General features: G+C 41.5%; 1 protein-coding gene across 1 annotated transcript in view; it reads left to right on the top strand.

Moving 5' to 3' along the window:
- The window catches only part of ATP10D (ATPase phospholipid transporting 10D (putative)), a 452,340-nt gene that overhangs the window by 76,257 nt on the left and 348,356 nt on the right, over positions 1 to 27,727 (top strand). The window contains exon 2 of the mRNA XM_053703992.1: positions 23,069 to 23,392. Within this exon, the coding sequence (XP_053559967.1) occupies positions 23,103 to 23,392 (290 nt within the window). The 5' untranslated portion in view covers positions 23,069 to 23,102. The remainder of the gene's footprint in view (positions 1 to 23,068; positions 23,393 to 27,727) is intronic.

Here is a 27,727-nt window from a genome sequence, read left to right as displayed (position 1 = left end):
TGTCGATCCGGTTTTGGCATTAAGGGGTTAATCGTTTTTATTGCTAGTGGTGCAATCTTACTAATGCTTTAGGTACATACTGTAAAGATTTCGAAAAATTTGCTGCATTTTTCACTGTTTTGCAAAATTGTGTGCCTTTTTTATCTCTTAAAGGCACAGTAACATTTTTTTCAAAGTGTGTTTTAAAGTGATTTCTAAGCCTGTTTGTCTTACTACTAGTCTGTTAAACATGTCTGACACCAAGGAAAATCCTTGTTCAATGTGTTTAGAAGCCATGGTGGAACCCCCTCTCAGAATGTGTCCCACTTGTACTGATATGTCTATGCATTTTAAAGAACATATTGTTGCACTTAAAAATGTGGCCCAAGATGATTCTCAGGCAGAAGGTAATGAGGTTAGCCCGTTAACCTCTCCCCAAGTGTCATAACCAGTTACGCCCGCTCAAGCGACGCCTAGCACCTCTAGTGCGTCTAACTCTTTTACCTTGCAAGACTTGGCGGCAGTTATGGATAATACCCTCTCAGTGTTTTTATCTAAACTGCCCGGGTTACATGCAAAGCGTGATAGCTCCGTTTTAAGAACAGATTCTGAGCATTCTGACGCTTTAGTAGCCGTATCCGATATACACTCACAACGCTCTGAAATGGGGACGAGGGATGTGCTGTCTGAGGGAGAAATTTCCAATTCGGGAAAGGTTGCTCCTCAGACAGACTCAGATACGTTGGCTTTTAAATTTAAACTAGAACACTTCCGCTTATTGCTCAGGGAGGTACTAGTTACTCTGGATGACTGCGACCCTTTGGTGGTTCCAGAGAAATTGTGTAAAATGGACAAGTACCTAGAAGTTCCCATTTACACTGATGTGTTCCCGGTCCCTAAGAGGATTGCGGATATCGTTACTAGGGAGTGGAATAGACCAGGTATAACGTTTGTTCCCCCTCCTGTTTTTAAGAAAATGTTCCCCATATCTGACCCCATGCGGGACTCGTGGCAGACGGTCCCTAAGGTGGAGGGGGCTGTTTCTTCACTTGCTAAACGCACAACCATACCAATTGAAGACAGTTGTGCTTTTAAAGACCCTATGGATAAAAAATTAGAGGGTTTACTTAAGAAAATTTTTGTTCAACAAGGTTTTCTTCTCCAACCTATTGCGTGCGTTGTTCCTGTAACTACTGCAGCTGCTTTCTGGTTCGAGGCGCTGGAAGATGCGCTCCAGACGGAGACCTCATATGAGGACATTATGGACAGAATTAAGGCTCTTAAGCTGGCTAATTTTTTTTATCACAGATGCCGCTTTCCAACTAGCTAAGTTAGCGGCAAAGAATTCAGGTTTCGCCATTTTAGCGCGCAGGGCGCTATGGCTAAAGTCCTGGTCGGCCGATGTGTCGTCAAAATCCAAACTCTTGAACATCCCTTTCAAAGGAAAGACCCTCTTTGGGCCTGAATTGAAAGAGATTATTTCAGAAATCACTGGGGGAAAAGGCCATGCTCTCCCTCAGGACAAGTCCTTTAAGACAAAGAACAAACAAAATAATTTTCGTTCCTTTCGGAATTTCAGGAGCGGCCTCGATTCATCCTCCCCTACTACAAAGCAAGAGGGTAACGCTTCACAACCCAGGCCAGCCTGGAAACCTTACCAGGGCTGGAACAAGGGTAAACAGGCCAAGGAGCCTGCAGCTGCTTCCAAGACAGCATGATGGGTTAGCCCCAGATCCGGGACCGGATCTAGTAGGGGGCAGACTCTCTCTCTTCGCTCAGGCCTGGGCAAGAGACGTACACGATCCCTGGGCCTTAGAGATTGTATCCCAGGGATATCTTCTAGAATTCAAGGACTCCCCTCCAAGGGGAAGGTTCCATATTTCTCGTCTGTCTTCAGACATGACAAAGAAAGAGGCGTTCTTACGCTGTGTAGAAGACCTACATACAATGGGAGTGATCCACCCAGTTCCAATTGCGGAACAAGGGCTGGGTTTTTACTCAAACCTGTTCCCAAGAAAGAAGGAACTTTCAGACCAATCCTGGATCTCAAAATTCTAAACAAGTTCCTCAGAGTCCCATCATTCAAGATGGAGACCATTCGGACAATCTTACCAATGATCCAGAAGGGTCAATATATGACTACCGTGGATCTAAAGGATGCGTATCTGCACATTCCTATCCACAAAGATCATCACCAGTTTCTCAGGTTCGCCTTTCTGGACAAGCATTATCAGTTTGTGGCTCTTCCTTTCGGGTTGGCCACTGCTCCCAGAATTTTCACAAAGATGCTAGGGTCCCTCCTGGCGGTACTAAGACCGCGGGGCATAGCAGTGGCGCCTTATCTAGACGACATCTTAATTCAGGCGTCGACTTTCCAAAGAGCCAAGTCTCACACGGATATTGTAGTGGCCTTTCTGAGGTCTCATGGGTGGAAGGTGAACATCAAAAAGAGTTCTCTCTCCCTCCTCACAAGAGTTCCCTTCCTAGGAACCCTAATAGACTCTGTAGAAATGAAAATATTTCTGACGGAGGTCAGAAAGTTAAAACTCTTAACTACTTGCCGAGCTCTTCATTCCATTCCTCGGCCATCTGTAGCTCAGTGCATGGATACAATCGGACTAATGGTAGCGGCATTGGACATAGTCCCTTTTGCACAGATACACCTCAGAACACTGCAATTATGCATGCTCAAACAGTGGAATGGGGATAATGCAGATTTGTCTCCTCAAATACAGTTGGACCAGGGGACCAGAGATTCTCTTCTCTGGTGGTTGTCTCAGGATCACCTGTCTCAGGGAATGTGTTTCCGCAGACCAGAGTGGATCATCGTAACGACCGACGCCAGTCTGTTGGGCTGGGGTGCAGTCTGGGACTACCTGAAAGCTCAGAGCTTATGGTCTCGGGAAGAAGCTCTTCTCCCGATAAACATTCTGGAACTGAGGGCGATATCCAACGCGCTTCAGGCATGGCCTCAGCTAGCTGCGGCCAAATTCATCAGATTTCAGTCGGGCAACATCACGACTGTAGCTTACGTCAATCATCAAGGCGGAACAAGGAGTTCTCTAGCAATGATGGAAGTAACCAAAATAATCAGATGGGCGGAGGATCACTCTTGCTATCTCTCAGCAATTCACATCCCAGGAGTAGACAACTGGGAGGCGGAATTTCTAAGTCGTCAGACTTTTCACCCGGGGGAGTGGGAACTCCACCCGGAGGTATTTGCCCAGCTGACTCAGCTTCCTCTTTACGGGTCCAGGTCCCGGGATCTCCAGGCGGTGCTGATAGATGCTCTAGCAGCACCTTGGTCCTTCAATCTGGCCTATGTTTTTCCACCGTTTCCTCTCCTCCCTCGTCTGGTTGCCAGAATCAAGCAGGTGAGGGCTTCGGTGATTCTAATAGCGCCTGCGTGGCCACGCAGGACCTGGTATGCAGACCTAGTGGACATGTCATCTGTGCCACCATGGACACTACCAATGAGGCAGGACCTTCTCATACAAGGTCCTTTCAAACATCGAAATCTAATCTCTCTGCGTCTGACTGCTTGGAGATTGAACGCCTAATTCTATCAAAGCGTGGTTTCTCTGAGTCGGTTATTGATACCCTGATTCAGGCTAGAAAGCCTATCACCAGGAAAATCTACCATAAGATTTGGCGAAAATATATTTTTTGGTGCGAATCCAAGGGTTACTCATGGAGTAAGGTTAGGATTCCCAGAATTTTGTCCTTTCTCCAGGACGGATTAGAGAAAGGATTATCAGCTAGTTCCTTAAAGGGACAGATATCTGCTTTGTCTATTCTTTTTAACAAACGTCTGACAAAGGTACCAGACGTTCAAACGTTTAGCCAGGCTTTAGTCAGAATCAAGCCTGTTTATAGATCTGTGGCTCCGCCATGGAGTCTGAATTTAGTTCTTTCAGTTCTGCAGGGGGTTCCGTTTGAACCTTTACATTCCATAGATATTAAGCTTTTATCTTGGAAAGTTTTGTTTTTGGTAGCTATCTGTTCTGCTCGAGTTTCACAGTTATCTGCTCTACAGTGTGATTCACCTTACCTGATGTTCCATGCGGATAAGGTAGTTTTGCGTACCAAACCCGGTTTTCTTCCTAAGGTTGTGTCTGATAAGAATATTAATCAGGAGATTGTTGTTCCTTCTCTGTGTCCTAATCCTTTGTCGAAGAAGGAACGTCTGTTACACAATCTTGATGTGGTTCGTGCTTTAAAGTTCTATTTACAAGCAACTAAGGATTTCAGACACACAGCTTCTTTGTTTGTTATCTATTCTGGTAAGAGGAGAGGTCAGAAGGCGACCGCTACCTCTCTTTCCTTTTGGCTGAAAAGCATCATCCGTTTGGCCTATGAGACTGCTGGCCAGCAGCCTCCTGAAACAATTTGTGTTCTACCAGAGCAGTGGCTTCCACATGGGCTTTTAAAAATGAGGCTTCTGTTGAACAGATTTGTAAGGCAGCGACTTGGTCTTTGCTGCATACTTTTTCCAAATTTTACAAATTCGATACTTTTGCTTCTTCGGAGGCTATTTTTGGGAGAAAGGTTTTACAAGTAGTGGTGCCTTCCGTTTAAGGTACCTGTCTTGTTCCCTCCCTTCATCCGTGTCCTAAAGCTTTGGTATTGGTATCCCACAAGTAAAGGATGAATCCGTGGACTGGATACACCTTACAAGAGAAAACAGAATTTATGCTTACCTGATAAATTTATTTTTCTTGTGGTGTATCCAGTCCACGGCCCGCCCTGTCATTTTAAGACAGGTGGTTTTTATTTTTAAACTGCAGTCACCACTGCACCCTATGGTTTCTCCTTTTTCTTCCTAACCTTCGGTCGAATGACTGGGGGGTGGAGCTAGAGGGGGAGCTATATGGACAGCTCTGCTGTGTGCTCTCTTTGCCACTTCCTGTTGGGAAGGAGAATATCCCACAAGTAAAGGATGAATCCGTGGACTGGATATATACCACAAGAGAACTAAATTTATCAGGTAAGCATAAATTCTGTTTTTTCTTTATTTAAAGATATTTAAATGAGTACAACAGAAAAGAAAACTAAAAACAATGCACACTTGTATAAAAATACTACATATTGTATAGTAATGACAATCAATCAATCAATCAATTTCAGAGTTAATTCCAGCAGACTCTACTGTGACAATCACGGACAATTAGTAATATTCTTTCTGACTTATGTTCCTACCTCTATTTCTCTATTTTGCCTTCTTGTTTCCTCTCGGAACATTATATAGAGCTCAAATTCTACTATTAATTGATTTTGCCTATCCAAAATGTTTGCTTTTAATTCGGATCTATGACAATGGTATTCTAATTTGCGTAATACATACGCATAGGATGGAGGGACTGATTTCCAAAACTTGGCTTACAGTGTATATAATTTCTGCTAATTCCGTGTTGGTGTTTAAAGGATATCCTTATTTGGGAAGTGTAAAAGAGCTTATTCTAGTGTAAGCATTATTTCCTTAGAAAACAACCTTCCTAAAAATTTAGCTGTTTCTTCCCATATGCCTCTAATTTTGGGGCAACTCCACCACATATGTAGATATGTGCCCCGTTCCCCACAACCTCTATAACATAGTTGACTCCCTGGTTCTGATGAGTTGTGGAATCTTGCTGGGTAGAAGTACCACTTGTAAGCTACTTTTATGAAATTCACCTTTAAGAAGGCATTCACTGAGAAAGCTATACCTCCAATTAAAGTTTGTCTCCCATTACTCCAGTGGCCAGGTGTTATTTAGTTCCTCCTCCCATTTTATCATGAAGATATTGTGGATTTTTTTAAACATTTTTTTAACTTTGCTACAATGGTCTAATTCTAATTGGCATACTGAATTTGGTTCAAATGTGTAGCATTTCTGTAGCAGTTTCCAATCCGTAAAAAACAGAATTATAAGCAAAATACAAATTACTCTGAAAGTGGAACCTTTTCAAATCACTTGTAGCTTTTGAGATCTTTTACGGCTAAGATTAACCAGATCGGAAATGGGAAGTAGGTTTCTGAAAACTTGCTAAATTGCATGCAGTACTCGTATAGCAGCATATTTATTTGTCACATAGTTAGAATACCAGCAAAATGATTGCCTCAGCATGCTTACAATCGACCGGTCTCCTTACTTCCCTTTGCTTCAAAATTATTGGAAAGACTAGTCTATAATCGGCTAACTCAATTTCTCACAACTAACTCCTTACTTGATCCACTATAATCTGGTTTCCGCCCTAAACACTCAACAGAAACCGATCTTACTAAAGTAACAAATGACCTGTTATCAGCTAAACCAAAAGGCCATTACTCCTTACTAATTCTTCTTGACCTATCCGCTGCTTTTGACACAGTTGACCATCCTCTCCTTCTAAAAATACTACATTCATTTGGCACCAGAGACACAGCCCTCTCCTTGTTTGCATCATATCTGTCAAACCGCTCGTTTTCATTTTCCTTTAACAACATATCTTGTGATCCTATGCCTCTCTCAGTTGGAGTACCGCAAGGCTCTGTCTTGGGCCCCTTGCTTTTCTCTCTCTATACATCCTGCCTTGGAAAACGTATAGCCTCCTTTGGATTCCAGTACCACTTATATGCTGATGATACCCAAATCTATCTTTCCTCTCCTGATATCTCTCCCTCTTTACTCAACCAAATTTCTGACTTCCTCTCTGCAATTTCCTTTTGGATGTCTTCACACTACCTCCAACTCAATATGTCAAAAACGGAGCTGCTTCTTATCCCCCCCTCTTCGAGACATCCAACACCTGACATTTCTCTGACGGTTGGAGACTTTATTCTCAACACCTCACCCCAGGTCCGCTGTCTTGTGGTCACACTAGACTCAGAACTCACAATCAACCCAAATATACAATCACTTACCAAATCCTGCAGTTCACACCTACGCAACATTTCCAGAATTCATCCCTTCCTTACTCAAAAAACGACCTAAATACTTATTCATTTCCTCATTTTGTCACGCATTGATTATTGCAATATACTCCTAAATAACCTTCCAAAACACTGCCTCTCCTCCCTCCAATCTATTATGAATACTTCTGCTAGACTCATCCACCTAAGTCGCCGATCTACATCAGCTGCTCCGCTCTGCCAGTCTCTACACTTTAAAGTATTAACCCTAACTTAGAAAGCACTCAACAGTATAACTCCCAACTATATTTCCTCTCATCGTGAAATATTCCCCATCCCGTCCTCTTCGATGAACCTCTGACCTACGTCTCTACACTCCTGTTATCTCTACGTCCCATGCACATGCTGCTCCTGTCCTCTGGAACTCTCTACCCCGCTCCATAAGACTGTCTCCAATCTTGTATAGCTTCAGACGCTCCTTGAAAACCCACCTATTCAGAGAGGCTTACCATCTCTGCTCCATCCCTCATCCGAACCAAACTAATACATGTACATAAACTGCCTGACTCACTGCTGCAAATACAACCGATGTAACAAGCTACCCCAACCTTATGTCTCTGCACCCTAAACCTATAGACTGTGAGCTCTCCGGAGCAGGGCCCTCTTCCTCCTATACTAGATTTGTTATGTTTTGTATTTTCTCTTTGTCATTGTATACCTCTATCATTGTACCCAGCGCTACGGAATTTGGCGGCGCTTTACAAATTAATAATAATATTTAAAGGCCTCTTCAGGACACCGTGACTTCTAGCCTCTTCTCAGCTGCCCCATCCTTACAGAGAGCTTCCTCTACTCCTACACACTCCTGAGATGGCCCAATTTTACCGTGGCACAGTGGCCGAAGCTTACCATGGCACACAGCGGGCCCACTTGATGGGATCCCACTTTCTGGCACTACTGCTTATCAGTGAGCAAATGATCCCTGGTATCCTTTCGGCACAAAACACGTTTCTTGGTTATTTTAGTTGCCATTTAATCAGCATTGAAGGACCATTATTGTGTAAAACTGGCATGCTCTAACTCGTTAAAGCATATCATTTTAGCACTAGCGACCCTGCATAACCCTCCGCAAATAGGTTAAAAGCACTGTTAAAGTACCTCTCACGAGCCGCAGAACACCACTAGTCCTGAGAGTATAGAGTTGGTAAGCCAATCAGAAGTGGCAGTTGCATAAGCATGTCATTTTTGCACTATAAATTCCTTTTAACATAATCATTTTCAGTAAAGCGTAGCTGGTCTTAACTATGCTTTCTCTTGTTAAGTGTGTTCAGTCCACGGGTCATCCATTACTTATGGGATATATTCTCCTTCCCAACAGGAAGTTGCAAGAGGATCACCCAAGCAGAGCTGCTATATAGCTCCACCCCTCACATGTCATTCTCTTGCAAGTCTCAATAAAGGAGGTTGTGAGAGGAGACAGGAGTAACATTCTTCAATCAAAAGTTTATTATTTTAAAATAGCACCGGAGTGTGCTGTTTGTTCTCTCAGGCAGTATTTAGAAGAAGAATCTGCCTACGTTTTTTCTATGATCTTAGCAGACGTAACTAAGATCCACTGGCTGTTCTCGCACATTCTGAGGAGTGGGGTACTTTCAGAGAAGGGAATAGCATGCGGGGTCCCCCGCAAATGAGGTATGTGCAGTAAAATATTTTCTAGGAATGGAATTGACTATGAAAACACTGCTGTTCCCCATATGACGTAAGTACAGCCTTTAATGCAGTAGTAGCGACTGGTATCAGGCTGATAAATGTATGCGCAGTTGAGTTATTTTCTAGGGACTAGAATTTAACTTTAAATACTGTTAGTACTGAAATAAATGTATGAGCCTTAACTGCAGTAGAAGCGACTGGTAGCAGGCTTAGTGATAACTTTGCATAACACTGGAAAGTTGTTTCTTAAAACGTTTACTGGCATGTTATTCGTTTTGTGAGGTACTTTGGTGATAAATCTTTTTGGGCATGATTTTTTTCCACATGGCTAACGTATTGCATAGACACCGTTATATCAGGTCTCCCACTGTTGTGATATGAGTGGGAGGGACCTTTTTTTTAGCGCCTTGTTGCGCAGTTAAAATTCTAGCACAGTCTTCCTGCTTCTTCCTCTTTGATCCAGGACGTCTCCAGAGAGCTCAGGGGTCTTCAAAATTCATTTTTGAGGGAGGTAATCAGTCACAGCAGACAGTGTGTTTGACTGTGAGAAAAGCGTTAAATCTTAAATTGATTATCCGTTTTGGGTATTGAGGGGTTAATCATCCTTTTGCTAATGGGTGCAATCCTCTGCTAATTTCATACATTTACTGTTTAAAATTGGTTGCTATAACCGTATTAGTTCGTTGTTATTTCAACTGTGACAGTTTTTTTGTGTTTTTAAAAGCGCTGCAGCGTTTTTTATATTGCTTGTAAACTTATTGAAAGAAATTTCCAAGCTTGATAGCTTCATTGCTAGTCTGTTTAAACATGTCTGACACAGATGAATCTGCTTGCTCATTATGTTTAAAGGCCAATGTGGAGCCCAATAGAAATATGTGTACCAATTGTATTGATGTTACTTTAAATAAAAGTCTGTCTTTACCGGTAAAGAAATTATCACCAGACAACGAGGGGGAAGTTATACCGCCTAACTCTCCTCACGTGTCAGTACCTTTGCCTCCCGCTCAGGAGGTGCGTGAGATTGTGGCGCCAAGCACATCAAGGCACTTACAAATCACTTTACAAGATATGGCTAATGTTATGAAAGAAGTATTATCTAATTTGCCTGAGTTAAGAGGCAAGCACGATAGCTCTGGGTTAAGGACAGAGCGCGCTGATGATATGAGGGCCATGTCTGACACTGCGTCACAATTTGCAGAACATGAGGACGGAGAGCTTCATTCTGTGGGTGACGGATCTGATCCAGGGAGACCGGATTCAGACATTTTAAATTTAAGCTTGAGAACCTCCGTGTATTACTAGGGGAGGTATTAGCGGCTCTGAATGATTGCGACACGGTTGCAATCCCAGAGAAATTATGTAGGCTGGATAAATACTATGCGGTACCGGTGTGTACTGACGTTTTTCCTATACCTAAAAGGCTTACAGAGATTATTAACAAGGAGTGGGATAAACCCGGTGTGCCTTTTTCCCCTCCTCCGATATTTAGAAAAATGTTCCCAATAGACGCCACCACACGAGATTTATGGCAGACGGTGGAGGGAGCAGTTTCTACTTTAGCCAAGCGTACCACTATTCCGGTGGAGGATAGTTGTGCTTTCTCAGATCTAATGGATAAAAAATTAGAAGGTTACCTTAAGAAAATGTTTGTTCAACAAGGTTTTATATTACAGCCCCTTGCATGCATTGCGCCCGTCACTGCTGCAGCGGCTTTCTGGTTTGAGTCTCTGGAAGAGGCTATTCGCACAGCACCATTGGATGAGACTTTGAACAAGCTTAAAGCCCTTAAGCTAGCTAATGCATTTGTTTCGGATGCCGTTGTGCATTTAACCAAACTAACGGCTAAGAACTCCGGATTCGCCATTCAGGCGCGCAGAGCGCTATGGCTTAAATCCTGGTCAGCAGATGTAACCTCTAAATCTAAATTGCTTAATATTCCTTTCAAAGGGCAAACCTTATTCGGGCCCGGCTTGAAGGAGATTATTGCTGACATTACCGGAGGTAAGGGTCACACCCTTCCTCAGGACAGGGCCAAATCAAAGGCCAAACAGTCTAGTTTTCGTGCCTTTCGTAATTTCAAGGCAGGAGCAGCATCAACTTCCTCCGCTCCAAAACAGGAAGGAACTGCTGCTCGTTACAGACAGGGTTGGAAAAGCAACCAGTCCTGGAACAAGGGCAAGCAGGCCAGAAAGCCTACTTCTGCCCCTAAGACAGCATGAAGAGAGGGACCCCTATCCGGAAACGGATCTAGTGGGGGGCAGACTTTCTCTCTTCGCCCAGGCTTGGGCAAGAGATGTCCAGGATCCCTGGGCGTTGGAGATTATATCTCAGGGATACCTTCTGGACTTCAAAGCTTCTCCTCCACAAGGGAGATTTCATCTTTCAAGGTTATCAGCAAACCAAATAAAGAAAGAGGCTTTTCTTCACTGTGTACAAGACCTCCTAGTAATGGGGGTGATCCACCCAGTTCCGCGGACGGAACAAGGGCAAGGATTTTACTCAAATCTGTTTGTGGTTCCCAAGAAAGAGGGAACCTTCAGACCAATCTTGGACCTAAAGATCTTAAACAAATTCCTAAGAGTTCCATCATTCAAAATGGAGACTATTCGAACCATCCTACCCATGATCCAAGAGGGTCAGTATATGACCACAGTGGACTTAAAGGATGCCTACCTTCACATACCAATTCACAAAGATCATTATCGGTACCTAAGGTTTGCCTTTCTAGACAGGCATTACCAGTTTCTAGCTCTTCACTTCGGGTTAGCTACGGCCCTGAGAATTTTTACAAAGGTTCTGGGCTCGCTTCTGGCGGTACTAAGACCGCAAGGCATAGCGGTGGCTCCGTACTTAGACGACATTCTGATACAAGCGTCAAGTTTTCAAAATGCAAAGTCTCATACAGAGATAGTTCTAGCATTTCTGAGGTTGCATGGGTGGAAAGTGAACATGGAAAAGAATTCTCTGTTACCACTCACAAGGGTTCCCTTTCTAGGGACTCTTATAGATTCTGTAGAGATGAAGATTTACCTGACTGAGTCCAGGTTATCAAAAATCCTAAATGCTTGCCGTGTCCTTCATTCCATTCCAAGCCCATCAGTAGCTCAGTGCATGGAAGTAATCGGCTTAATGGTCGCGGCAATGGACATAGTGCCATTTGCACGCCTGCATCTCAGACCGCTGCAATTATGCATGCTGAGTCAGTGGAATGGGGATTACTCAGATCTGTCCCCTTTACTAAATCTGGACCAGGAGACCAGAGATTCTCTTCTCTGGTGGTTGTCTCGGATTCATCTGTCCAAGGGAATGACTTTTCGCAGACCAGATTGGACGATTGTAACAACAGATGCCAGCCTTCTAGGCTGGGGCGCAGTCTGGAATTCCCTGAAGGCTCAGGGATCATGGACTCAGGAGGAGAAACTCCTTCCAATAAACATTCTGGAATTAAGAGCGATATTCAATGCTCTTCTAGCTTGGCCTCAGTTAGCAACACTGAGGTTCATCAGATTTCAGTCGGACAACATCACGACTGTGGCTTACATCAATCATCAAGGGGGAACCAGGAGTTCCCTAGCGATGTTAGAAGTCTCAAAGATAATTCGCTGGGCAGAGTCTCACTCTTGCCATCTGTCAGCGATCTACATCCCAGGCGTGGAGAACTGGGAGGCGGACTTTCTAAGCCGCCAGACCTTTCACCCGGGGGAGTGGGAACTTCACCCGGAGGTATTTGCTCAACTGATTCTTCGTTGGGGCGAACCGGAACTGGATCTCATGGCTTCTCGCCAGAACGCCAAGCTTCCTTGTTACGGATCCAGGTCCAGGGACCCGGGAGCGGTGCTGGTAGATGCACTAGCAGCCCCTTGGATTTTCAACATGGCTTATGTGTTCCCACCGTTTCCGTTGCTGCCTCGTCTGATTGCCAGGATCAAACAGGAGAGAGCATCGGTGATTCTGATAGCGCCTGCGTGGCCACGCAGGACCTGGTATGCAGACCTAGTGGACATGTCGTCCTGTGCACCATGGTCTCTGCCTCTGAGGCAGGACCTTCTACTTCAGGGTCCTTTCAACCATCCAAGCCTAATTTCTCTGAGGCTGACTGCATGGCGATTGAACGCTTGATTCTCTCAAAGCGTGGTTTCTCGGAGTCGGTTATTGATACATTGATACAGGCTCGGAAACCGGTTACCAGAAAAATTTACCATAAGATATGGCGTAAATATTTACATTGGTGTGAATCCAAGAGTTACTCATGGAGTAAGGTTAGGATTCCTAGGATATTGTCTTTTCTACAAGAGGGTTTAGAAAAGGGTTTATCCGTAAGTTCGTTAAAGGGACAGATTTCTGCTCTGTCTATTCTTTTACACAAACGTCTGGCAGAGAATCCAGACGTTCAGGCTTTTTGTCAAGCTTTGGCTAGGATTAAGCCTGTGTTTAAAACTGTTGCTCCTCCGTGGAGCTTAAACTTGGTTCTTAAAGTTCTTCAGGGTGTTCCGTTTGAACCCCTTCATTCCATTGATATTAAGCTTTTATCTTGGAAAGTTCTGTTTTTGATGGCTATTTCCTCGGCTCGAAGAGTCTGAGTTATCTGCCTTACATTGCGATTCTCCTTATATGATTTTTCATTCAGACAAGGTAGTTTTGCGTACTAAACCTGGATTTTTACCTAAGGTTGTTTCTAATAGGAATATCAATCAGGAGATTGTTGTTCCATCATTATGTCCTAAGCCTTCTTCAAAGAAGGAACGTCTTTTGCATAATCTGGACGTAGTCCGTGCCCTGAAGTTCTACTTACAGGCAACTAAGGATTTTCGGCAAACTTCTTCTCTTTTTGTCGTTTATTCTGGACAGAGGAGAGGTCAAAAGGCTTCGGCCGCCTCTCTCTCTTTTTGGCTTTGTAGCATAATACGTTTAGCCTATGAGACTGCTGGACAGCAGCCCCCTGAAAGAATTACAGCTCATTCCACTAGAGCTGTGGCTTCCACCTGGGCCTTTAAGAATGAGGCCTCTGTTGAACAGATTTGCAAGGCTGCAACTTGGTCTTCACTTCATACCTTTTCAAAATTTTACAAATTTTACACTTTTGCTTCTTCGGAGGCTGGTTTTGGGAGAAAGGTTCTACAGGCAGTGGTTCCTTCTGTTTAATGTTCCTGCCTTGTCCCTCCCATCATCCGTGTACTTTAGCTTTGGTATTGGTATCCCATAAGTAATGGATGACCCATGGACTGAACACACTTAACAAGAGAAAACATAATTTATGCTTACCTGATAAATTTATTTCTCTTGTAGTGTGTTCAGTCCACGGCCCGCCCTGTCTTTTTTTGAGGCAGTTCTAAATTTTAATTAAAACTCCAGTCACCACTGCACCCTATAGTTTCTCCTTTCTCGTCTTGTTTCGGTCGAATGACTGGATATGACATGTGAGGGGTGGAGCTATATAGCAGCTCTGCTTGGGTGATCCTCTTGCAACTTCCTGTTGGGAAGGAGAATATATCCCATAAGTAATGGATGACCCGTGGACTGAACACACTACAAGAGAAATAAATTTATCAGGTAAGCAGGGCCTATGATTACCCAAAAACTGAACTCGCCCATCGGGCGAGTAACTGCAAAAAATTACCAGCCCGCAGGAAAATTTACTCGCCCGTGCGCATTCTGCATATGTGTACATTATACATTAAAAAGGACAAAAGACACCTTGTTGTTATAATCTCACAAACCTGTATTCTTTATTTTTGTATACATTCCTCACATTGGTCCAATTATACAATCATTGAACTATGGAATAGTGCAAAATTAGACTTTTAGTGAACTAGTATTGATATATTTTAAGCAAATTTGAAAATAAAATTAGTAACTGAGCCTCAGCCATTGTATTGAAGTCAATACAGAAAGTAACTGATCTATGCTGCACATGAAACATTGTTGAAACTGTTAACAGATGTCAATCTGAGTCAAAGTGCTCTGGGAAGTTCAACTCACAATCATAAACCTCATTAAGTCTTGACACCTCAAACTCTTCTGCTTGCTCCTCATCATTTTCAAGATGATCAAAAGGGATTGGAACCTCTGCAACCTCAGCAATTACTAAATTTGATGTTTCATTTGTAGACCTTTTGTATGTGACATTTCTCTTTCTTGGTCCTGCTGTTGCCCAATGCCTTACTGCATCACTTGGATCAAATTGATCTACTGGTGCAGAATGAAGGTTTACAATCATTAAATCTGACAATGTTGAAGTTATGAGGGAGGAGCACCAGTCACTTTTGATCATCTTCATTTTGGAAAAGCCTCTTTCACATTCTGATGTGCTGACTGGCAAGGTTAGGATCAAGTCCATCAAACTCAGAAGATGGCCACATTTATCTCCGAATTCTCTGTTGAGTTCAGGCCAGGTGACCGTTTTCAGCTTCTTCTCCCAGTCATTCTTGTTATACAAACTAGTCTTAAGAACTGTCCATTCATTCACTATTTCCCTACAACTAACACCCTGTGCCTCCAGTACTGGTTGAAACTGACTGGTCAGAGTCAATGTCTTCATTGCCAAAGTCTGGAAGAAAGAAAACAAGAAATTCCTTGCAAACATGTTTGATGCATATTTTTTTTGCTCTAGTACTAAAATAAACTATACTAATTCGGACATATTAAACAAAATATATGTAATATTCATATATTTCATATTAAACAAAATATATGTAATTCATATTGATATATTTTTGTTTAATATGTCCTAATAATATTTTACATGATTAGAGAACATCTCTAATTACATTTTAAATGTAGAAATACCTTCTGAGTTTTCTTTGTCAGGCCATGTTTTGAAGGATGTCACCGATGTTGCCTGAAGAACTCCTTCTTCAATGTCTTCAAAGCGATCTTCAAAGCTGGACTGTATTGCTTCCAGAAACTTCTTTTTTGAACTCTTGAAGGCATCATTCTTTCCTTTCAACTCAACTCCTTCAAACCTTGCTGTGCCTTCTTCATCATACTGAATAGAATGAAGAAGTGACCCAGGTACAGGCCTGGAACATATATGAACATAAGAACAAAACCTCTTATAGAACAAAACAACAAAACAAAAAAGTACATACCTCTCTTTCAGAGCGATCAGTATTTTTTTGGTCACTTCCAAACTGTTGTGGACATCTGCAACACTTGCATTTCGGTTCTGAAGAGTGTTGGACAAGTTGCATAGCTGTAAAAGCACATCATACATGAAACAAGCATACTGGACCATTGACAGACTTGTAGCAGCTCTGTAAAAGCATCTGGCCTTTGCTTGCTGTTCTCCTCTCACACCTTTTGCATCAGGAGATTGGACCTAGAAATAAAGTAGTATACAATACATAATTGCCCTGCTTATCTCTCATTTTTTATTCTTTCTTTTTCTCTCTCTCTCTCTCTGGGATTTGGTTTCTCAATTTTGAGAGACAGAGAGAGGGAGGGAGAGCTAGAGAAAGGCAGAGAGAGTGAATGACAGCAGCACAGGAGAGATAAAAGGAATAAGAGGTAGGGGGAAAGGGACAGATAGGGAGGAACAGGAGTGGGGAGGGTGAAATGGAGGGAGAGAAAGGGGGCTTGAGAGACATGGGGAGAAAGCAAGGGAAGGCTGGAGAGATAGAGATAGCAGAGGGAAGGGGCAGAGGTCTACATACCTGATCAAGATGTTGTATTATTGCTTTGTAACCTTTGAGGAAATGGTCAAGTGCACGCCAGAAGTGGCCTACCCATCGTGTCCCATCTGCTCGTGTAGGCAATAGTGGCCTCATTTTCAAAGAAGCATAGCTGTTCTTAAGATTTGCACGGTTGAGTGCTGACTTGTGATAAAATAAATATAACCCTAGAAGTAGATCCTTTAACTTCTGATGACTCTCATTATTGGCTGCTGTGTCCCTGACACTTAGCTCCAAGCGGTGACTCATGCAGTGAATTGCAACAACATGCTTTCTCTGTCCTTTTAGCTTCTGCACAACTCCTCCATTTTTTCCCAGCATCACTGCTGCTCCATCAGTGCCTATTGCAACTAGTTTCTCCTTCCACGACTGGTCAAGGTGTTGTGTAACTGCTGCATTTACTGCCTGAGAAATGGTTTCAGCATCAGCCTTTTCAACTGACTGCAAAGCCACAAGTCTTGTGTGTACCTTGCCTTCTATTGCAAATCTAGCATAAATAATTTCTTCCTCCACCACTGCACTATCAACTGAACCATCACACAAGACTGCAACAAACTTGGCAGCTGCATATTTTCTTTTTGTATGTTTTCTTTCTTCCTGTGCAATAAAGTGTACAAATGACCGTGCTGATATGGCATTAAGATAGGTATCTCCCACATCCAAACCCTTCATTTTGTCAAGTCTGTAAAAACAAAATACGCAAGAGATAAAAATTAGCATTTGGGATATAAAAAAGTAATATAAACCAAGCACACAGTTAGGGAAAAGCCAAACAAATAAAAACATACATTTTACTTACTTGCACAAATCTGGAAAGTCAGAGAAAGGCCTCGATTTAATGGCAAGGAGATGAGCGTTGCGAAACAGTAGTTTTAGTTTCTCTGTCTGTGCCTTTGTCATGGTAGCGATTGCCTGTCCAGCAGGTGTTTCAGTCTGCTTTAATTTTCGGTTTGACTCACACTGGACACTCCACAGATGCCCTGATGAAAGCTCATGTGATCGAATACCTTCAAGTTTCATTGTGCTGGTACCTTCCACAAATGCATTCCGTTTGTTTGAAAATGCCTGGCATACACTACATAGCATAATCTGTTTTGAGCTGTTGTACACAAGCCACTCTCTCTTTTCCCCCTTATCATTAATCATCCAGCTGTCTTTGAATTGTCTCTCTCTCTTTTCCTTTTCATATTGTCTGGCCCTTTCTCTCTTTTCTGCATCATCTACCTTCTTCTTCTTTGATGGTTCACTGACATTATTAAGATAGCGCCACATCATATAGCCATCACTTTGAAATGGAACAGGATTTATCAGTACCTGAGCTGCAGTGTCTGCTACCGGTATTCTGCTTCCAAAAAAATAGTGTGCATGCTGTGACATTGCTAAGGTAACTTCCAGAAGCATGGTCGGTATGTCAGAAAAATATACAGTAATGCAAACCTGAGCAGCACTTTCTTTCATTATTTCCGCTGCTATTGTAGTCCATACAAAATTGTGCATCAGCTGCAACATCGCTAACAAGGTGCCGTTAACGAGGATCTTTGCTGTGACATCAATGTATCATCCGGAACACAAGCTTGTATCAATGCTCCCAAATAAAAGTGCGTATGCTCCCTAAAAATACTGTACGCCCTGATGTGACATCACTAACAACGGACAAGCAAGCTAGATGGAATTAATGCGCTGCGCAAGCTAGATGGAATTAATGCGCTGCGCTAGTATTGCTAGTAGTAGTATTAAGGCGCTGCAAAAATAGTGCGGCTGCAGTATGAATAAAAAAGAACACATTTTGCCCCCCAAAAAATAGTGCAAAGCTGCCAATGGTGAGATCGCCAGCCGGGCTGGTAAACTGTAAATTTTACTTGCCCGCAGGAATTTTTACTCGCCATTGGCGACCGGACCGGTCTATTCATATGCGCTGGGTAAGCATAAATTATGTTTTTTTGAGTTAATATCCCTTTTCACTTATAGATAAACAGTTTGAGAAAAATACTATTTCAAAAGAAATCATGAGGAGCACCGGGTAAAAAATAACTTTTATTAGAATCGTGTGATAAAAACGTTATGGGCAGCAGTATTGGGTAACAGCAGGCGTCGGCTAAGTTGTTGGACGCAAAGCTATGTAAGTGAGGGGTAACAAAATAAATCAAACTCCCTGTGGGGATGGAAGTGATTTTTACCTTAAGATTAAGTTGCAAATATCCTCCTTCACCCCTTTCTATGTCATGCAGTAGGAACGGTAACAAACGTTATTTTGAGAAGAATATAGTTTCTTGCCACTTTGAAATGGCCGCCAAACTATGCCCACTGATGACGTCACATTAGAAGCTTCATATGGCGCCCTGTCACAAAAGCCTCACTATTTAGATTCAGCAGACTGTCAATGCTATTCATCAGAGTGCCCAGAATGCAGCTCGGATCGTGACATCATTAGTGAGCGGATTTTGGCAGCCTTTTCAAAGTGGCCAGAAACAATATTCTTTTTAAAATAACTTTTTTACCATCCCTGCTGCATGATATAAAAAGGGTGCAGGAGGCAGCTTAATATAAGGTAAGACTTTAAGATGACTAAGGTGTAGACTGTCCCTTTTTAACCTTCCAAAACATACATTTTGGCCTTTCTGTCTAGAGAAAGTTAACATAAGAAGGTCCACTCTTTCTGAAGGCACAGTCCATGCTCTTAAGAAAATAAAGCAATAGCAAAACCAGCTATTTAAAATGCAAAAAAAAACTGAAGGAGCAATTTCTCATACATTTAATATGTATCACCGACCCCCCCAAGTAATCACACCAAGTCACCTTCCCCAGTCTGCACATGTTAATGTGTGCAGAGTAGACAAAGCTGCTACTTTTTTTTCTTATTATTATTTTTGTACATGATACTCCTGAGGTTTAGCAGGTCTTAAGTGCTCTGTTTAAAAAAAGCATTTGGAGCAATATATAAATCTCACAAAAACTTTAGCCCTGTATACAGCTTTCAAATAATTCACTTATGCTGCTGAATGCTTCAGAGACCACTACTGATCACTCTGCAAAAAATGAAATTATTTAGCTGAGCAGACACATTGCCCTGGCTGCTGCGCCGGCACCCTCCCCACCGCCGCTAACCCCCGCTACACACAGTGATCTGACTTTTTTTCTACTTTTAGTTGTAGTAATGGTTTGGTATCAGCCATCCCCCTCCTGCCTGAGTAGTAAGACCACCTCTCTAACATGCAGGATTAGAAGCAATACCTGCTTTATGTAACATAATAATGGAGACTGGGTGCAGTCACTTCTCACACTGCAGGGATAGGGCTAAGAGTATGTTGCAAAACCCATTGTACAAATATTCAGCAATACATTGTCTATAAACACCTGACTCATGGCCAGAGTAGTCCTGACCGCCGTCCTCAGAGACTCACAACACACTGCCACACTCCACTAGTAAGTAGACACAGTAAGACTCCTGAGGTTACTAGTCAGAACTTCCGAGTTAGTCCTTGAGACAACACTGCGGGATGGTCGCTGCCTTCTCATGCCTGAGCTCAAACACTAGTCAACATGGTACATGCAGTCACGTGCGCAAAAAAACCACTGTATTGGTAGAATGTGGTCACGTGATGACCAATAGAAAGAGAAAAAAAAATGCGATCAAATAAAAAAAATCGTTAACTTTTTCACAAACTTTGGGTTTCTCACTGAAATTATTTACATACTGCTTGTGCAATTATGGCACAAATGATTGTAAAACCTTCTCTAGAATCCCCTTTGTTCAGAAATAGCAGACATATGTCGCTTTGCCATTGCTTTTTGGTAATTAGAAGGCTGTTAATTGCAGCTACGCAGCACACTTATTATTCCCAGCAGTGAAGGAGTTAATTAGGTAGTTTGTAAGGTTAATTTTAGCTTTAGTGTAGAGGTTGGTCTCCCACCTGACACTTCCCACCCCCTGATCCCTCTCAAACAGCTCTCTTCCCTCCCCCACTGATCACCCCCATCATAAGTACTGGCAGACAGTATGCAGTTTACACATTTTTAAAAAATGTTATTATTATTATTTTTCTTAGTGTAGGATTACCCCCTTGATAAAGGAAGGGCTAACTGCCAAAAGGGGTAGATTTGCTCACTAGTATCAACAGTAGAAGTGTTAGACATAAAGAGCTTAACGGGGGAAACATAGCACTTTGTGATAATGAGTGGTTTGTGCTTAACAGTAAACCTGTTGTGGCGCTCTTTTTCCATGATCCTAGAACACTTTTGAAAATAGTGATATCATTCCTTCACATCTATCGAAGGTTGGTAGAGCCGGATAGGTTTAACCAGCACTTTGTGTAATTTACGAGTGTTTCTGGTTTTTAAATCCTGTTGTGGCGCTCTAACTGACCTTTTGCCAAGAAAAACCCCTGACTACTTGGATCGTCAGCTACACAAGTGGAATAGGAATTGTTGTAACAAGATTTGCATGGTTACAATATACAATTGACACATCAATAATCACTTGCGAGAAGACGGTTTGTTTAAACAGACCTACCAACCAAACGTAGTAGAGAAACATAGGTCACGTGACCGGGAAGTTTTTCCCCCCCCCAAAAAGAACAGACGACTATTTCAGAAACCAAGCGTTCACAAACGCAGGGTAAAGGTCCGGTTACCAACTACTGCTTGATCAAAGAAAACACGTATGGTCCTTATTTAAAGCTATTAAGCCCATACTACAAAAGACTTATTTTGTGCTCCTGTGAGTGTGTCAAATGTAGACTTTGATATTCAAAATACTGTGATACGCCAATGACTATCTTTTGTCTTACACTTCTTTATCTTGTTTGTGTGCAATTGGCAATTTTATTGTGTATACACTAACAAGTTTTAACCTGTATTCTCATGTAGATGCTGATATCTGAATCAATTTTAAATATTTTTTTATATATATTTTCTGCTGTTTAGAGTTTATTAAATATTTAATTTATTATTATTTTGCACTTAATGACAATTCATCTACACACGTTTTGAGACAGCTCTGTTTGGAGCGCATTTCCCCCTTCCCTTCACTAAACCTTTCATAATTTCAATTTTTTTTAAGATTTGTGTGAATTTCTTCGGGGTTTTTTGCCAGCCACTGTCCATCTGGGAGCTATCACACCACATCTTTCTTTCTATATAGGATTACCCCCTTACCGTCCCATGTCCCTGATCCCTCCCAAAAAGCTCTCTAACCCTCCCCTGCTAACTAATTCCCGCCATCTTAGGTACTGGCACGCTGTCTGCCAAAACCCAGTTATCTATCTTTTTTAAATAATAATAGCTGCCCCCCTCATTACCCTACCCCTCCCAGATCGATTTCCCACCCTCTAATTCCCTCTCCACTATAAGAGTCTCCTCTCCCTCCTTCCCCTGTCTCACCGCTCTAAAAAATAAATTCTGTAGCGTATCGGTCCCTCCCGCCTCCCTCCAGCGATAGGCCGCCTCACTTCTAACCCTCCCATACCATCACCACCACTGTCCGATGCAGAGAGGGCCACAGAGTGGCCCTCTGCATGTCGTGGGACATGCAGAAATAGCGCAATCTCGCTACTTTTAGCGAAATCACAGCAGAGAGGGGACCAGGAGCTCTAATGCCAAGGGGTTTAATCTGTTTCCTCACAACAACCCACCCACTACTTTCCCCTAATCGGCCGCTGGTCATCCAGTATTTTATGGAGGAGAGCTGCAACTCTAGGGAAGAACATATTAATGACAGAAATGATGATGATGATGATTAGTATTTTTATTATAATAATAGCAGCAATAATACTATTTACAATGGGCTTGTCTCTGCCCAATAATTTTGATGAGAAAAAATACCAACCCTAGATACATTTCCTTCCTCTGTTAGCTTCTTATCTGTAGTATAACAGTGCGCTTTGTTTCTTCAGTTGTTAAAATTTTTCATTTTTAAAATAACCGATAAAGGGACTGTTACTTTTTTCCCAATATCTTACTTAGGGCTAGATTATGAGTGGCGCACTTATTGTTGCATGCGAGCAATAAAGGGTATATCACAGCTCTTTGTGCGCGTCGGAAGTAGCACGCATATTATGAGTTAAAAGGAAATGCATTCGCTTGAGGGCAATTCAATTTAACGTGTGTCAGGTTATTACAACTTCAGAGCTCTGGTAAACGGTTACACGAGATGCAAAAATTGCACGAAAAACATCAAATATACATTTAAAAGTAAAGTTACACTCACTGTGTGAGTGTGTTTGTGTGTATATATATATATATATATATATATATATATATATATATATATATATATATATATATATATATATATATATATATATATATAAGAAGGAACTTGCACTTGCTGGATTTTAGAAAAAGGTGCTTTATTAGCACAATTTTTTTTTTTAAGTGATGTTTCGGGGATCATTCACCCCTTCATCTGATGAAGGGGTGATTGATCCCCGAAACGTCACTTAAATTTTTTTTGTGTGCTAATAAAGCACCTTTTTCTAAAATCCAGCGAGTGCAAGTTCCTTCTTTTCTTTACAATTTTCTGCCTGCACCCTGGTGGATGCCTTTTAAGTGAGAGTGCGCTTTTCCTGCTTTATTATATATTATATAATATTATATATATATATATATATATATATATATATATATATATATATATATATATATATATATATATATAAATGTAGTAAACTATTCACAACATTGAGACTAAAAAGAGTGTTTTATTTATTAATACAGCTTTATTTGTAGGGAAGAAAAATATTTACATTCTCTGGTAATTAAAACTTCTATGTTGTTATGACCTGTGAAATGTGTAACAAATCTAAACTTCCTAAAAAAAGAACATTTTTGTTTTTCCTTAGAAAACTATAGGATTTTACCACAATTGGAAACAGTATGGCGGACCCTATCCAGTGGGTACGCTATGGCTGGCAAAGCTTCAGAATATCAGGTGGCCGAAGCAGAGAAACAGATGAGTCCTCACCTAGGCAAGTTTTGAGACTTGGTAGAGACAATGTCACCTCTTCAAAGTCTTCAGGCAAGCATCGAATCATTATCCCATGTATGGATCACTTAAAGGAAGAGTATGACAGGTTAACCAAACATTATATGAACAACAGAATACGGACCACAAAGTACACTTTACTCAACTTTATTCCAAAAAATATTTTTGAACAGTTTCATAGGTAAGATGTTTTGGCCATAAATTTTGTAAATGTGTTTATGCTTGCTTTAAATGATTTGCTTTTGTATGAAACCTTTTACATAATATTTGTTTTTGTTTATTGAGTTTTATATTTGCTGTTTCCCATATAATCTGTTTCAGAACCAATTACTTTTTGGAACTCCTAATGAACAAGACTTATTATTTGACAGCTGTTTCTCTTGTTAAGTGTATCCAGTCCACGGATCATCCATTACTTATGGGATATTCTCCTTCCCAACAGGAAGTTGCAAGAGTCCACCCACAGCAGAGCTGCTATATAGCTGCTCCCCTAACTGCCATACCCAGTCATTCTCTTGCAAGCTCTCAACATAGCTGGAGGTAGTAAGAGGAAAGTGGTGTAAGATAGTTAGTTTTTTCTTCAATCAAAAGTTTATTGTTTTTAAATGGTACTGGAGTTGTACTATTTTATCTCAGGCAGCATTTAGAAGAAGAATCTGCGTGTTTCTATGATCTTAGCAGAAGTAACTAAGATCCACTGCTGTTCTCACATATGTCTGAAGAGTGAGGTAACTTCAGAGGGGGAATGGCGTGCAGGTTATCCTGCTATAAGGTATGTGCAGTTATAAGGTTTTCTAGGAATGTAATTTGCTAGAAAATGCTGCTGATACCGGATTAATGTAAGTTAAGCCTAAATACAGTGATTTAATAGCAACTAGTATCAGGCTTACTATGAGAGTTATATACTCTTGTAAATTTGCAATATAAAACGTTTGCTGGCATGTTTAATCGTTTTTATATATGCTTTGGTGATAAAACTTATTGGGGCCTAGTTTTTTCCACATGGCTGGCTTAAATTTTGCTTAGAAACAGTTTCCTGAGGCTTTCCACTGTTGTAATATGAGTGGGAGGGGCTTATTTTAGCGCTTTTTTGCGCAGTTAAAATTACAAAATGAATCATCCAGTTTCCCTCAGCAGTCCCATGAATACTATAGGACATCTCTAAAGGGCTAAAAAGGCTTCCAAAATAGTTTAAAGGGAAGGTAAGACCACAGTACAGCTGTGGCAGTTTGTTGTGTCTGTTAAAAAACGTCTGTCGTTTTTTTGATCCGTTTTTTACATTAAGGGGTTAATCATCCATTTGCAAGTGGGTGCAATGCTCTGTTAACTTATTACATATACTGTAAAAATTTCGTTTGATTTACTGCCTTTTTTCACTGTTTTTCAAATTTTGACAAAATTTGTTTCTCTTAAAGGCACAGTAACGTTTTTTATATTTGCTTGTTAACTTGATTTAAAGTGTTTTCCAAGCTTACTAGTCTCATTACTAGTCTGTACAAACATGTCTGACATAGAGGAAACTCCTTGTTCATTATGTTTAAAAGCCATGGTTGAACCCCATCTTAGAATGTGTACCAAATGTACTGATTTCATGTTAAGCAATAAAGATCATTTTTTGTCTTTAAAAAAATTATCACCAGAGGATTCTGTCGATAATTTATGCCGACTAACTCTCCCCACGTGTCAGACCCTTTGACTCCCGCTTCAGGGACTCACGCTCAAATGGCTCCAAGTACATCAAGGGCGCCCATAGCGTTTATTTTACAAGACATGGCGAAAGTTATGAATAATACTCTGGCAGCGGTATTAGTCAGACTACCTAAAATTAAAGGTAAGCAAGATAGCTCTGGGGATAGATACAGAGCATACAGATGTGTTAAGAACCATGTCTGATACTGCCTCGCAATATGCAGAAGCTGAAGGGAGCTTCAGTCTGTGGGTGATATTTTTGACTCAGGGAAGATGATTTAACCTGATTCCGATATTTCTACATTTAAAATTTATGCTTGAGATCCTCCACTGGTTGCTCAGGGAGGTTTTAGCTGCTCTGAATGACTGTGTTACAATCACAGTGCCAGAGAAATTGTGTAGACTGAATAAATACTATGCAGTGCCGGTGTGTACTGATGTTTTTCCAATACATAAAGAGATTTACAGAAATTATTAATAAGGAATGGGATAGACCAGGTGTGCCGTTCTCTTCCCCTCCTATTTTTAGAAAAATGTTTCTAACAGATGCCACCACACGGGACTTATGGCAGACAGTCCCTAAGGTGGAGAGAAGAGTTTCTACTCTAGCCAAGCGTACCACTATCCCTGTCGAGGACAGTCGTGCTTTTTTAGATCCAATGGATAAAAAATTTAGAGGGTTACCTTAGGAAAATGTTTATTCAACAAGGTTTATCCTGCAGCCCCTTGCATGCATTGCTCCTGTCACTGCTGCTGCAGCGTTCTGGTTTGAGTCTCTGGATGAGGCTTTACAGGTAGCGACTCCATTGGATGAATATACTTGACAAGCTTAGAGCACTTAAGCTAGCCATTTCCTTTGTTTCTGATGCCTTTGTTCATTTGACTAAACTAATGGCTAAGAATTCTGTTTTTACTATACTGGCGCGCAGAGCGCTATGGCTTATATCATTGTCAGCTGCCGTGACTTAACTTCCCTTCAAGGGGCAGACCCTATTCGGGCCTGGTTTGAAGGAGATTATTGCTAATATCACTGGAGGAAAATGGCATGCCCTTCCTCAGGACAGGTCCAAATCAAGGACCAAAAAGTCTAATTTTCTCCAACATTGGTGTGTCCGGTCCACGACGTCATCCTTACTTGTGGGAATATCTCTTCCCCAACAGGAAATGGCAAAGAGTCCCAGCAAAGCTGGCCATATAGTCCCTCCTAGGCTCCGCCCACCCCAGTCATTCTCTTTGCCGTTGCACAGGCAACATCTCCACGGAGATGGTTAAGAGTATGTGGTGTTTAGTTGTAGTTTTTTATTCTGCTATCAAGAGTTTGTTATTTTAAAATAGTGCTGGTATGTACTATTTACTCTGAAACAGAAAGAGATGAAGAATTCTGTTTGTGAGAGGAAGATGATTTTAGCAGACAGTAACTAAAATCCTTTGCTATTTCCACATAGGACTGTTGAGATGAAGTAACTTCAGTTGGGGGAAACAGTTAGCAGACTTTTCTGCTTAAGGTATGACTAGCCATATTTCTAACAAGACTGTCTAATACTGGAAGGCTGTCATTTCCCCTCATGGGGACCGGTAAGCCATTTTCTTAGTCTCAAGCAGAATAAAGGGCTTAATATGGGCTATAAAACTGGTAGACATTTTTATGGGCAAAATCGATAGCTTTATTTGGGCATTTTATACATGTTTATGCTGGTATTTCACATTTATAATCTTGGGGAACGTTTTTTAACGTCAGGCACTATGTTAGACACCTTTTCCAGTCAGGAAGGGCCTTCCCAGTTGTAGGCTGAGCCTCATTTTCGCGCCATTATTTCGCAGTTGTTTTTGAGAGCAAGACATGCAGATGCATGTGTGAGGACCTGAAAATAGTTGGAAAAGTTCCTAGAAGGCGTCATTTGGTATCGTATTCCCCTCTGGGCTTGGTAGAGTCGCAGCGAAGGCTGTAGCTGGGACTGTAGAGGGGTTAAAACTGTAACCGGCTCCGGTTTCGTTATTTTAAGGGTTAAAGCTCTGAAAATTGGTGTGCAATACTTTTAATGCTTTAAGACACTGTGGTGAAATTTTGGTAAATTTTGAACAATTCCTTCATATTTTTTCACATATTCAGTAATAAAGTGTGCTCTGTTTAAAATTTAAAGAGACAGTAACGGTTTTGTTTTAAAAAGGTTTTTGTGTTTTACTGACAAGTTTAAGCCTGTTTAACATGTCTGTGCCTTCAGATAAGCTATGTTCTATATGTATGAAAGTCAATGTGTCTCCCCCTTCTAAATTATGTGATAATTGTGCCAAAGCGTCCAAACAAAGTAAGGACAGTACTGTCACAGATAATGAAGTTGCCCAAGATGATTCATCAGATGAAGGGAGTAGACATGGCTCTACATCATCTCCTTCTGTGTCTACACCAGTTTTGCCCACGCAGGAGGCCCCTAGTACTTCTAGCGCGCCAATGCTTATTACCATGCAACAATTGACGGCTGTAATGGATAACTCCATAGCAAATATTTTATCCAAAATGCCTGCATATCAGAGAAAGCGCGATTGCTCTGTTTTAAACACTGAAGAGCAGGAGGGCGCCGATGATAATTGTTCTGTCATACCCTCACACCAATCTGAAGGGAGGTTTTGTCAGATGGGGAAATTTCAGATTCAGGAAAAATTTCCCAACAGGCTGAACCTGATGTTGTGACATTTAAATTTAAATTAGAACATCTCCGCGCACTGCTTAAGGAGGTGTTATCTACTCTGGATGATTGTGACAACCTGGTCATTCCAGAAAAATTATGCAAGATGGACAAGTTCCTAGAGGTTCCGGTGCACCCCGACG

Source organism: Bombina bombina, chromosome 2 (assembly GCF_027579735.1).
Source record: "Bombina bombina isolate aBomBom1 chromosome 2, aBomBom1.pri, whole genome shotgun sequence".
In the NCBI taxonomy this organism is placed as follows: domain Eukaryota; kingdom Metazoa; phylum Chordata; class Amphibia; order Anura; family Bombinatoridae; genus Bombina; species Bombina bombina.
This window is presented reverse-complemented; position numbering and strand designations above follow the sequence as displayed.